Source organism: Molossus molossus, unplaced genomic scaffold (genome assembly GCF_014108415.1).
Source record: "Molossus molossus isolate mMolMol1 unplaced genomic scaffold, mMolMol1.p scaffold_m16_p_3, whole genome shotgun sequence".
In the NCBI taxonomy this organism is placed as follows: domain Eukaryota; kingdom Metazoa; phylum Chordata; class Mammalia; order Chiroptera; family Molossidae; genus Molossus; species Molossus molossus.
The window spans coordinates 112,021,841-112,035,031 of NW_023425366.1; the positions used below are offsets into that span (position 1 = coordinate 112,021,841).

The 13,191-nt window shown below is 50.0% G+C and overlaps 1 protein-coding gene across 1 annotated transcript in view; it reads left to right on the forward strand.

The window, feature by feature from the left end:
- TEKT5 (tektin 5) overlaps positions 1–13,191 on the forward strand; it is a 35,913-nt gene that overhangs the window by 3,766 nt on the left and 18,956 nt on the right. Inside the window, exons 2-5 of the mRNA XM_036280644.1 lie at positions 380–463; positions 1,028–1,098; positions 5,832–5,975; positions 9,962–10,184. Coding sequence (XP_036136537.1) covers positions 380–463; positions 1,028–1,098; positions 5,832–5,975; positions 9,962–10,184 — 522 coding nt within the window. The remainder of the gene's footprint in view (positions 1–379; positions 464–1,027; positions 1,099–5,831; positions 5,976–9,961; positions 10,185–13,191) is intronic.

Genomic DNA, 13,191 nt, shown 5'->3' on the forward strand with positions numbered 1-13,191 from the left:
GAGGGAGAGAAAATATATTTACAGTATTTACTTTTTTTTTTTTTTAAACTCATATAAGTGGACCCGTGTAGTTGAAACCCATGTTGTTCAATGGACAGCTGTATATTCATAGGTATATTAATTGACGGCATTCTGAGCGCGTTACACTTGTCAAGCTGACTTAACCGGCCCAGCAAATCTGTGGGATACACACCGATCTGCACCCATCTGCAGCCATGGCATCTCACAGCCGTGGTGGGGGAGGCAGAAACCCACCCAGACGCACAATGATGAGGCTGCATGGAGCATCCAGGTTCCCCCGAGACAGATGTGAGTCCCTCTGCTCAGGGTCTGCATGGGAGCCCAGGGAGAACACACGATTTCCCGCTGCTTCCTACAGGTGGCACTGGAGTGTCTGTACAATCGAGAGAAAAGGATCGGGATCGATTTGGTTCATGACAATGTGGAGAAAAACCTTATCCAGGTAAGGCGCCTCCTGAGTGTGCCCAGCCCCCCAAGGGAGGAGGGAGAGCCAGCTGGTCAGAGAGCTCTGTGAGCAGAAGCTGCGTGTGTGTCAGCCCATGCAAAGCTAGGGTTTAGGAACAGGGAGAAAGGTCATTTGACCCCCAGTCTTTTCATCTCTAAAATGGGCACCATCAGCATACCAGTAAATAATAATACAAACTAGCATTTATTGAGCACCTGCTATATGTCATACACTGTACCACTTTGTATGCATTATTTAATTTAATAATAGAACAATCTATAATTGAGTAGTCAGCACAGACGAGGTGCTAGATTTTCTTTTAATCTGGAAATATATAAAAAGTAAAGAAAGTGGGCCAAGAATGTGGAACCTCCACAGTCGACCCTTATCTGCCTGGCCCGGGGACTATGTGGGCTGAGACAGGACATGGACCCCGCCCTGACTTTTCAGCTTGTGGGGTCGAGGGTGCCAATGAGAGGTGAGGGATGGGGACCCTGGCCTGGGAGGCAGGATGCTGTGAGTTTCTAAGGGGCAACGCTCTTTCTGACATTTTCATTGCAGGAGGTAGATTTGCTGAAATGCTGCCAAGAACAGATGAGAAAACTAGCTCAAAGAATTGATATCCAGCTGGGGTAAGGGCTGCTTCCTCTCCCTCTTGGAGCTTGTTTTGGGTCCCCCAGGTTTTGGGGGGTAAGCCAGATAAACTCCCAGCTCTCGGTGGTTCTTTTGGTCAGTGGTGTACGAGTGAGTGTTCAACCACCACCAGCTAGCGCCCTAGGAAAGGAAATCCTGACTTGGAGCATTTGTCAATTCCAGTGTATAAATGCTATCGTGATGGCTGATTTCCTCCTTCCAACAAGGGTGTTACTGAGATGCGCACGTTGATTTCCACGAGTCAGCACATCACTGGTTATTCCTGTTTGCAGTGAGGGCCTCAGCAAAAGAATTGCCCTCATGGCCAGCCGGTATAGTTCAGTGGGTTGAGCATCGTCCCATGCACCAAGAGGTCCTGTTCAGGGCACATGCCCGGGTTGTGGGCTCGAAACCCAGTAGGGAGTGTGCAGGAGGCGGCCAATTGATGTTTCTATCTCTCTCTCTCTCTCTCCCTCTCCCTTCCTCTCTATCAAAAAAATTAATGAAATCTATTTAAAGAAAAAGAATTGCCCTCACGGTGGCCCCTCTTCACTTGTGGCTTCCCCATATGAGTTCTGAACCTTGGGAAATGGCAGAGAGTGGGTTGCATTAGGCATCAAGGCAAAGGGTGGGGCATCTGGTGGATGCCTGAGCCAGAGTCTTCAAAAGGAATCAGCTTTTAGTTCTTGGAAGATTAGGTAACTGGTATCATGACAAGCCAAGAGGCTCCCCCATAATTAAAGAGGCTTGAGTTTTACCGGGCTTAGGGCCCATAGCTCAGCTCTTGGCACCCAGACGTGGCCTTCCTGCCTGGCTCTTGCCCTGGGCACTTGCCTTTTACTCGTGCAGGGCACACTGCTCTGCTAGCTTCTCCTCTTCATTCAGGTAGCAGGGGGCCAGCTGGCAACCTTTCCAGGGCACCCCACCTGCTGCGCGGGCACATGGGCAGCCCAGATGAGATGCTAAGGAGTTAGGCATCTAGCAAACAGGCTCTGGGGCTTTGGCACCCTGGTTTGCTGTACCCCGGGAGCAGCAGTCACCTCCCCACATACAGCAGCCTCTCAACTCCGCTGAGGTAGTGAGAACCGGGGGCAGGGATTGGAGAGAATCATCCAGGACAAAATAGCAACCAAGTCAGTGTTGAAAAGCTACCAGCAGAACTGAGGGTACGGCCAGGGCAGATCCAGGGAGACGTCAGAGGTGGGGTGTCTGAAATGAGGCGCAAACACAGCAGCAGTTGAAGGGACAGTTGAACGGATGGAAGCAGAGTTAAATTCTGTCCTTTATGTGCCTCTGTCCTGATTTCTGACAATTCCACCTGCCACTTAGACTACTGTTTGCCTAATGTTGTCTACAAATTAATTCACTTTTAGTAAAACCTTAAATACTTGAATTTAAACAGGAAAGTTTGGGCAGGCAGTCTTTATTGTATTTTTATGGCTTATTTTTACAATGATGTCTTTTTGGCAGGAGAGAAGGGTTTTCCATTTGTTGTTGGCATGGCTGTGACAAAACTCAGTGTTGGGTGACGGGAGGGCTAAAGTTTGGGGAATGGGACAGTTTGAACCAACAGAGTGAACAAAAGCCTAGACTTGAAATTGGGGAGCTGGACCCTGGAAGAGAAATTCTGAGACGGGGCGGGGGGGGGGGGGCTTTTTGTGCAGCCCCATGCAATGAAGGACGAGATGGGAGAACCAGAGAGACTGAGACAGACCAAGCAGTCCCTTCAGCTGGGAGACAGTGAGCGCTGACGTCAGAGAGAAGGGGACAGAATAAGAAAGATATGAAGCAATAAACAGAGATGGGGTGGGGTGAGGGTGGGGGTGGACAGAGGGACAGAGAGAGACACACACAGGTGTGCTCAAAGAGAGAGATTATAAGGTGAGCTAGAGATAGAGAAAAACAGATGAACAGAGACAGACAGAAAGAGGAAAAGAGAGCGGGAAATGCTGGATGGACAGAGAGGTAAAGCTGATGGAGGGAGTGAGAGTGGGTGTAAAGGGACATTCCCTTTTGTGGGACTAGAGGCCGGGCCACCGTGGACAGAGACGGTTCCATCTCGAGGAGCAGCCCGACTGTCAGAGGATGCCTGGCATCTCGCAAGGAGGCAGCCTGTGTCGTAGGGGCAGCTTAAGTAACTTAGAACTGGCCAGATCCTTATCATCAGTGTGTCCTGGCCGCCTGTGGGGAGGTCCTGCCGCTGACCCCTCAGGTGGCCAACCTGGCACAGGCAGGCCCATGCTGGCTGTTGACTTGTGGTTTTCTGGGAGAGGCCTGAGGCCCCCACCTGGGCAGGATCATGTCCCCAGCTCACCAGGCTTTCTAACAAAGCTGAAAAGGCTCTTCCTGATTGGGCAGGAGCCAAGTTCCGGCTTTTCCTGGTGGACCAATAGCCGGGTGAGACTTGACACGAGCTGGGCCCTTCATCATGGGCCAAAGAAGGGTGACGGGGGCTATCGCGTCCTTCCCCAGGCCTCATTGCCAAAGGCCAGGAGTCTGGACCAGCTGCCCAGGGATTCTGAGGCCCTGCGTGTCCCTCTAGTTCTCTGACGGTGTTTTTCCTACATTCTGGTCTACACGTGCCAGTCCATTAGACATGCAGGGGCTCTATTTCTCGTCGGCGCTGCCCATTGGGAAGGTCCCAAGGGCCAGGATGGTTCCTTCGGTCCCAACATGGCCCTGAGACATGTTAAAATTTTTATTTAATTTATCTATTTATTTATCTATTTATTTATTTATTTGTTTGTTTGTTTGTTTGTTTATTTAAAATAGAGTTTTAGAGAGAGAGAGGAGAGGGAGGGAGAGAGAGGAAGGGAGAGAGAAACACTGATGTGAGAGGGAAACATGGATCGGCTGCCTCCTACGCACCCCCTACTGGGGATCAAGCCCATAACCCCGGGCATGTGCCCCGACAGGGAATCAAACCAACACTCTTTCAGTGCGTGGGATGATGCCCAACAACTGAGCCACACCTGCCAGGGCCAGGATTAATCTTCTTGCTCCTGGCCTGTTGGAAACCCTCACAAGCTCCCAGAGACAGACGGGGGGTGGGGGTGGGGGAGAAAGAGAGAGAGAGAGAGAGGCTAAGACAGAGAGAAACCAGGAAAGGTGAGGCAGAAAAAGAAAAAGATGTTAAAAAGAGATAGAGAGACAGAGGAAGGGAGAGCAGAAGAGAGGATGGGAGGGTGCAAAGGGGAGAAAGAGACCACTGTCCGATGTGCGCCAGTCATGTGCTTGGTCAGAGGTATTTTCTTACCCTCCTTCAGTTCTCAGCACTTCAAGGAGACAGTCCCAGTCAAGGCTTAGGTGTTTTTAACACTGATTAGTCTCTTTATTTTCAACCAAGAGGGAAACAGAAAAAGAGTCAGGCTTAGAGCCTTCCAGAGACAATGGTTCTAGCCAGGACTCTGTTAGTGCTTACTTAGTATTTGTGTTTGAGGTGACCTATTAATGGAAAGAATTATTGCTTTTCCTTTAAAGATAGCGATGGAGGTTTTCCTTTCAAAATTCATTTATTTATATTCTAAACGTGACTTAATAAAAAGACAGGTAGCAAGTAAATAGTAGTATATGTACTTTGGGAATGCGACAAAAATCATGAAAGTGCTTCTTTCATGTCTAGAGTTTGGCAAACAGTGGCTTTTAAGTCTAAATTTCTTAACCAAATAACTAGCCCTATATGTAGGTTCAAGTTCTGGACCTATTATTGTCTCCTTACCTCTGTCTGGTTCCGGGCTCCACCCGACCCCTAACTGCCCAATCCCTGTCTCCCTCGAGTCCCCGACTCTGCCCAGTCCTGGACTCTGCCCAATCTCCAGCTCTGCCCAATCCTTGGTTCTAACAACTTTACTGTAGGTCCCCAAACACCTGTAGGTCTCTAGCTCCTCTGCCTTTACCCGTGTGATATCCTCAGCTTGGAATTCTCATCTCCTCACCTAATTTTGTCCACAGTGTCTACTCCTACTATTCTGCAAACCCAGCCCAGGTAACCTCCCTGGGAAGCCTTCCCTGATTAGCCCTCACCCTGATTTAACGGCTTCCTCCCGTATGTTACTTTGCATCCTTTACAAACCTGCACTGTTGCCCTTGACATTCTGTATCACATGTAGTTTTACTGCATTTATTAACACAAATCTGTGAGCAACATGAAGGTAAGTGACTGGATCTTACACATGTCTTTTCCCTCTGTGCCAGGCGTAGGGGGAGAAACATGATTTAAAGTGATATCGGGCTTTGTCCAAAGTGTGAATTTTGATATCTTCTATATCAGGTCAGCAAACTGCAGCTGGAAGGCCTGATCTGGCCCACCACCTGCTTTTGCAAATACAGTTTTATTGGAATGTAGCCATACCCGCATTTAACTGCTGTCTATGACTGTTTCTGCAAAGCGGAGTAGTTGCTCCACAGATCTTATGACCCAAAAAGCCTAAATATTGAGTATTTGACTCTGCAGTAAATGTTTGCTCACCCCTGTTCTAATGACAACAGGTCTGCTCGGACTAGGGGGAGGCTCGGGGAGTGGGGGCAGGCCCTGGGTATGTGTTAAGGCATCAAGGTGGGAAGAAGGATGAGAAGCAGCTGGGGGTGGACACAGCACCCTCCTGGGAGTCCAAAGACTTGGCTTTCAGCAGAGGCTCTGCACCGACTTTTCATGTGATCTTGGGTGAGGGGCTCTGGATAAGTGCACGATCTAGGGATAAATCCTTGATACCTGCCCCCGCCCCCTCGCCAGGGATAACCGGGATGCTCAGCACGCTCTGGAAAGGGACCTTGAGGACAAAAACTCTGCTGAGTTTATTGATGAAAAGTGCTTTAACCTGAGGAACACATCAGACTGCATCAGCTACTTCCATGGCGTGGAGAAGATGGATGGCACGTAAGCACTGGGCTTGGTCCCCATCTGGCCCCGCCCAGTGGGCGTGGGGGTTTCTGAGTCTGCTCCTGCCCAGCAGCCTTAAAGGGCCATCGTGCACCAGTCCAGTGAGAGGCAGTGTGGTTGAATGGGGATCCTCAGTTGCAACCGACAACATTCGATTCTGGCTAAAAAACCTAAGACAAGATGGAATTTGCTGGAAGGCTGCAGGGAGCCACAGACTCAAGGAGCAAGCACTTTGCTTAGTGAGGGTCACACGGCCACTGCTGCTGTTCCAGGACAGGCAGGGGCACCTTAACTGACAATGCCACCAAACAAATCCCACAACAAAATGGTTGTGACCAGGGGGAGGAGGAGTTCGAGCTCGTCTGGAAGAGCCAATTGAAGTCCCCCAGCATTGGTGATGGTTAAGCATGGACTGTGCAGCCAGGCTGCCCCACCTGCAATCCAGCCTCTGCGCTAGCACGTGGGGTGCACGACCTGATCCCTCAGGGCCCCTTTCCTCATCTATAGCACTAGATTAATAACAGTGCCCATCTCCCAAAGTCGCTATGAGTATAAAAAGGTGGGCGCGTGAACGCTGAGCACAGAGCCTCGTGTAAGGGAATGACGACAGCCAACATTTACTGAGTGCTTGCTGTGTGACCTAATTTTCTCCTCTCAGCAGCTATGATGCAGGTGTCTTCTGCATGCTGGGCACGGTGGTGGGCGGGTCACAGCATCCGGGACTCGATGCGGAATAAAGCATGCTTTCCCAATCGGTAGCTTGAAGGCTGGAGAGAGACACGGAGACACGGAGACACCACACACTCTGGGTACAGGAAGAGGGTGGTGTCTATCTTGGGCCCTTAAAGAAAAATCTCCGGCACATAGATTTGTGCTTGTAATAGTAGGCGTGCAATAAATATTTGTTGAATGAAAGGGTGAAGGAAGGGAAAGAAGGACGAAAAGGAGGGAGGGAGGGAGGGGAGAAGGAAGAAAGGGAGGAAAGGAACAAACGTTGGCAGTCTCCTGGACTCCCAGGGTCACTTCTGGATCTTAAAATATGCAAGTGTTGAGAGGACCCTTTGGGGTTTTCAGCAATGACAACACCTGGGGACCCTCCTTCCTGACAAGGCTGACTCCGCCATGGCACTGGCAAGGTGAGCTCAGTGCCCTCATTCACAGCTGCCCATCAGGCCGGGGAGTCTGGAGGGTTCCCTCCCCACACTGATGCCTCCCTGAAGCCTGGGCAGCCAGGCCGGCTGGTGGAGACTCTGACTTCCACGCCCAGGAGGGGGCTGCTATTTAAAGTCCCTCACCCAGCGCCTGCACGGCTGTTTGTGGTGACTAATTGCTCCTCAGATGTGCTAGCTCAGGGCTTTTAAGTTGGAATTTCTTTAAGCAGGGCCGTGTCTGGGCAGCTTAAAGGACGTTTGGAGATGCTGAACTGCAGTGTCTCTGTTCACCGAGGTTCTTGTTGCCATGGATTAACTGATGGTGGTGGTGGTGGTGGTGGTGATGGTGGTGGTAGTGACGATGGTGATAATGATGGTGATGATTATGATGGTAATGATGGTGGTGATGAAGATGGTGATGGTGATGACGCTGATGGTGATGATGATGGTAATGATGATGATGGTGATGATGATGATGGTGATGATGCTGGTAATGATGATGATGATGATGGTGGTAATGATAGTGGATGCCTTTTACCTACTGTTGGCTATGTCCCAGGCGCCCTGTTGAGAGATTTACACACAGTGTCCCATGAATCATACTTTTTTTATTGTTGGAAGTATTACAGATGTTCCCCTTTTTTCCCCATTGACCCCCCTCCTAAAATATTTATCGAGTGTTTACTATTATCAGGTGCTGTGATAGGGGCTTCACATTTAGCCACTCAACAACCACGGAGGCAGGCACCATTATTCTCCCCATTTGCAATGACGAAACTAAGGCTCAGAGAGGTGAAGTGACTGGTCCAAACTCACACAGCGAGCGGCAGAACCACGACGAGCCCACACTGGGTGGACACTGCCTGTGTGTGGTATCCAGGTGCCCGTCTGCCTCCCCGGCGAAGCCTGGGGCTCTGCCGTCCTTAGTCCTCAGAGGACACAGGCTAGAGAAAGCTCGTCCCGCCTCCTACTGAGGCACACCACCCGCCAGGAGACAGGCTGCCCCTGCACGTTGTCCCCAGGGAGAATGTGATGAAGACTCTGTTTTCCCTGGAGCTCAGCTGCCTGCTCCACAGGAGGGCGAGGGCTCAGAGGTTGACATTGCCGGTGCGCCAGTCAGCAGCAGGGTAAATCTGCTGTCCCTCTCTGCTGTCCTCGGTGGCTCCTCCTTCCTCATCTGAGGGTGAGTAGCTGTGTGACCTTGGAGGAGACACTTCACTTCTCTGGGCCTCAGGTCTTGGTTGAGTGAACACGCTGGATCAGACACAGCACACTCCCCCATCTCCAGAAGACCGAACCCCCTGTTTATTGTTTGATTTTAACTCCCGCAAAAGCCAGGCAGAACCACCACACATTACATACATTTGAAAATTTCTATCACCGTGCAATCTGAAGTGCCTTAAAACGTCCGAAAAGAGACTTCTATTTCAGAAAATTCAGTTTCCTTTTTTCTACTGCCTGAGAGGGGGGGAAAAAATCAACTTTATTTGAGAGCTGGAGAGACTTCCTGGCTAGAAACGACCTTGAAAAGTTATCTAGTCTGGTTCACCCAGGAACTGAAGCCAGCTCACAAAATGCATTTCCCTCCTTCTCAAAGGCTTTCAGAAGACAAAACTCTCGCTTGTTGGCTGCCTGTTGTGGGGGAGTTCTTTCTATACCTGCAGGAAGAACTTTCTGTTGCCTAAATTGAATCTCTTAGGAATCCCCGCCTCTGAAAAGCCTGCCCGGCCTGCCCTTTCTAATTAGCCTTCCATTCATCCCCTCGATTCCTCCCTTAGCTGCCCACCGCAGAGGAGGCTGCCCTGCGCAGACTGCCCTCCGGGCTCGTGGCCATCTGGTTTCTGGCTGAGTTCAGCCAATAGGAGGTGCACCAGCAGGAGACGGAGGGAGGACAGGAGGAGAAAGATTTGGGGGATGTGTCCTCCCTTGCTTCCTCTCTCCCTCTCTTCCAGTGATCCTCCAAGCCTCCTCTCTCTTACCTGTCCCTCTTCTTTTGCCCTTCACAGCTGGGGTGGTGACAACTTGGGCAATTGCTAATCCATGAGCACCTCAGCGCTCTCAGAGCATAAATTCCATGTATTTCCTTCCACAACCCTGACACACAATGGCCCCCCTCCATTTGTCTCTTTCAACATCCTGATCTTAAATTCCTTCATAGCATGTAACACCATGTGTAAACATCTTTCTTTATTGTCTGTCTCCCTCCCCGGGAAATGTATCGCCCTGCGGTCAGGGGTGTCGCTGTTCTCCTTTCTGCCCTATCCCAAGTGCCTAGAGCAAGGCTCGGCATGAGGCAGGTGTTCAAAGAACATTTGCTGAACAGATAAGTCGGTGCAAGTAGTATGGCTCCGTGCACATCCCAGGATGGAAGGGACCCGGCAGCCAGCATGGTGCTTCTGTCTCTGTGTCTCAGGTGGTGGTGGAGGAACTGTTGGGGGAAGAACCTTCCCCGGGAATTTCTCCTCTCCTATAACTCACCAAGGCCAGCAGCTGCCCTTTCTAGGCTGCAGTGGCCTCCCCTGTAAAATGAGGGGGTTGGATTGGCCCAGTGGTTCCCAACTGGGGGCCCTTGTGCCTCCTACCCCAAGGGACATTGGCCATGTCTGAAGACATGTTTGGTTGTCATACTGGAGAGGCAGTGCTGCTGGCATCTGGTGGGTAGGGCCAGGGAGGCTGCTCAACATCTTACAGTGCACAGGACGGCTCTCCCTCCACGATCCCTGACCACATGGCAGGAGTGCCGAGCTGAGCAACCCTGGGTTCAGAGGTCCCCAAGGCCTGCCACGCCCCCCGATCCTCACCTGTGCTAAATTCACCCTATGCCTCTTGCAGGATCTCGGTGCCCGAGACCTGGGCCAAGTTCAGCAACGACAACATCAGGCACTCGCAGAACATGCGGGCCAACTCCATCCGGCTGCAGGAGGAGGCCAAGAACCTCTTGGAGACCCTGTCGAACCAGATGTGGAAGCAGTTCACCGACACCAACCTGGCTTTCAACGGCCGCATCTCTGAGGTGATGGATGTGAAGAACAAGCTGCAGGTGCAGCTGGCTAAGGTCAGTAACTGGGATCCGCCTGAGGACCGCTGTCCCTCTGCCATACCCTCACCTTCCGCCGTGGCCTCGTCAGCATCTGGCCAAGCTGTCCACCTGCCGCTGCTGCTGAAATGGTCCCACCTGTCCCGCAGTCCATGAGTGTGTCCAGCCCAGAGCGGGCCAGGGCTGTGAGCTTCCTCGAGCATCTCATGGTAAATCTTCCTTGCTCTCTGGATGTGGGAGCTTGGAGCTTGGCATGGCTGTCACCACAGCACCCAAAGGCTGCTGATGGCCCCCGGGGCCCGGGGTGGATATCTGAGCCCCAGGTACCAAGTCTGAGCAGGTCTACTCTGCTCACATCAGCATCTTTGAAAATGTGACCTTTTGACATTCACAGCTTCAGCAGCATCAGGACCCTGTGTTGAGGGGTGGGGTGCTTTTGAAATTTTATTATTTTTAGAAAGAGAGGAAGGGAGAGGGAGAGAGAGATAGAAACATCGATGAGAGAGAACTTCGACTGGCTGCCTCCTGCATGTCCTCCTCTGGGGAGTTGGCCCACAATCTGGGCATGTGCCCTGACCAGGAAACAAACTGGTGACCTCTTAAGGGGTGGGGTGCTTTTTGAATCTGCGGACTAGGAGGGACTGTCTTACTGTCATATCTCCTGCCCCTCCCACACGATTGCCCCCTCCCTGCTCCCTTGTTCTGGTGTGTCATGCTGTGTCACGCCCCTGGGGAATCTTCTCTGCGTGGAATTTGCCCTCCCTGCTCCACGTGAATTTAGAGAGCCTGCTGGACGCGGTGCCCAGCGCTTAGCCCACTGCCTGGCACACCGTAGACCCTTTAGATCGTTGTGCGAGGAATGAAAGGAATTGCAATGACGAGTTTTAAACGGATATTTTAAAAAGTATGATGCATGAATGAGTGAATGTTTTTAATTTCAAACATCCCAGTTCTGTCTTTCTCTTTTTTGTAGGGAAAAAAAATCATTTTTATATTGTGGTGAAACACACATAAAAAATTACCATTGTCCTAGCCCATTGGGCTACTACAACAAAAAGACTATCCACCTGGTGGCTTATAAACAACAGAAATTTGTTTCTCGCAGTGATGAAGGCTGGGAAGTGCAGGATCGAGGTGCCGGCTGATTTGGAGTCTGGCGAACACCTGCTTCTTGGTTCACAGACTTGTCTTCCTCCTGCACCCTCACAGGCAGGGCACTCCGAGGGGTGTCTCTCATAAGGTCACTGATCCCATTCATAAGTCTACTGAGGACTACTCACCCCTCAATGACCCCACCTCTTAGTACTATGACAATGGGGATTAGGTTGCAATGTGTGAATTTGGGGAGACAAACGTTTAGTCCATCGCAGCCATTCTTAAGAGTCCAGTTCAGTATGTTAAGTTCCTTCACATGTGCACCCATCACCACCATCCATCTCCACAACTTTTATTCATCTTCCCCAACTGAAAGAACTCTGTGTTTCAGCACTATGCCTTTTATTTTATTTATTCGTTTTTTAAAATATGCTTTATTTTAAACGATAGTCCCCATTCCTCCTTCCCCAGTCCCTGGCAACCAACTTTCTCTTTCTGTCTCCATGAATCTGATCACTCTAGGTACTTCATTTAAGTGGCGTCATGCCGTATCTGTCCTTTTGTGACTGGCTTTTTTCACTTAGTACAGTGTTTTCGCGTGTCACTCATGTTGTATTCTGTGTCAGCATTTCCTTTTTGTAAGGCTGAATACTAATAGTGTCCACTGAATGTATAGACCACAGTTTGTGTATTTATCCATCCATCGACGGACACTTGGACTGCTTCCACCTTTCAGCTGTTGCGCAAGTGTTTTCTTCTTATGAGCATTTCATGTGGTGGATCTAATCCGTTTCCTTGTCATGTTATGGCATGAAGTCTGAGGCCTGGGGATGGCTTGGGAAGGCTCCTTTGGTGGGTCTTGGTGGCTCAACTGTGAAACAGAGTAAGAATTCCCACCAGATGTCATTATTGTGGGGAATAATGAGTGGATCTCTGTGGAGCTTATAGAACAGTACTTGGCACATGGTAAACACTCAATAAAAAAGTAACAAGTATGCCCGGCCAGTGCGGCTCAGTGGTTGAGCGTCAACCCATGCACCAAGAGGTTGCCGGTTCGATTCCCGGTCAGGGCACATGCCCAGGTTGTGGGCTGAATCCCCAGTAGGGGTCATGCAGGAGGCGGCCAATCGATGTTCTCTCTCATTGATGTTTCTATCTCTCTCTCCCTCTCCATTCCTTTCTCTCTAAAATCAATAAAGACAAAAATATTTTTTTAAAGGTAACAAGTATTACTATTATTATCAATGGGAAAAAAAAGGATCTTTTTCTTTTTCCAAATTTCTTCAGAGAGGTTTTGGATTATTACTAATAGCCTCATCACTGCTGATCAGAGACATTTTGCAACCACATGAATTTTTATTAATAGTTGTTATATAATCCCCAGCTGCTTTGAAAATAAGCCAGTACCCATTTGAAATGCACCAAACCCCACACGACACTCCTAAAGCACTGCCTGACCAAGGACTTGCCTTTGGCTTTTCTAAGATAGTACAAGAAGGAGTCTGATGTAATGAAGATAAATATATAACAACCATTTCACCTTTCAACAGTTTGCATCAGCTGGAGGATTTGAAACGCTCCCTTTAAAATTGTAACTGTTCATTGTTGAGCTTGGCTTGATTCCCCTTGGCAAGAGACCCCCATCCTCACCTGTGCTTCAAAGGAATTAAATTATTGCCCAAGTGGTCATGAGGATCCACTTTGAAAGACCAGGTCTACACAGCATCCCATGCAGACATTGAATCCCCCAGTGGTCTGGGGGTGCATAGACAGCCTTAGCTGTTCACTGTGATCCTGGGATTCCATCCCCAAGGCCACACCCCAAACCTTACAACTTGTCGTGGGTCCTCATCCTTGTACTTTGTCCTTGCACTTTGGGGTATCTCTTGGTCATGTTGACCACTGCTAGAAGAGAGGCTGGTGACGTCTC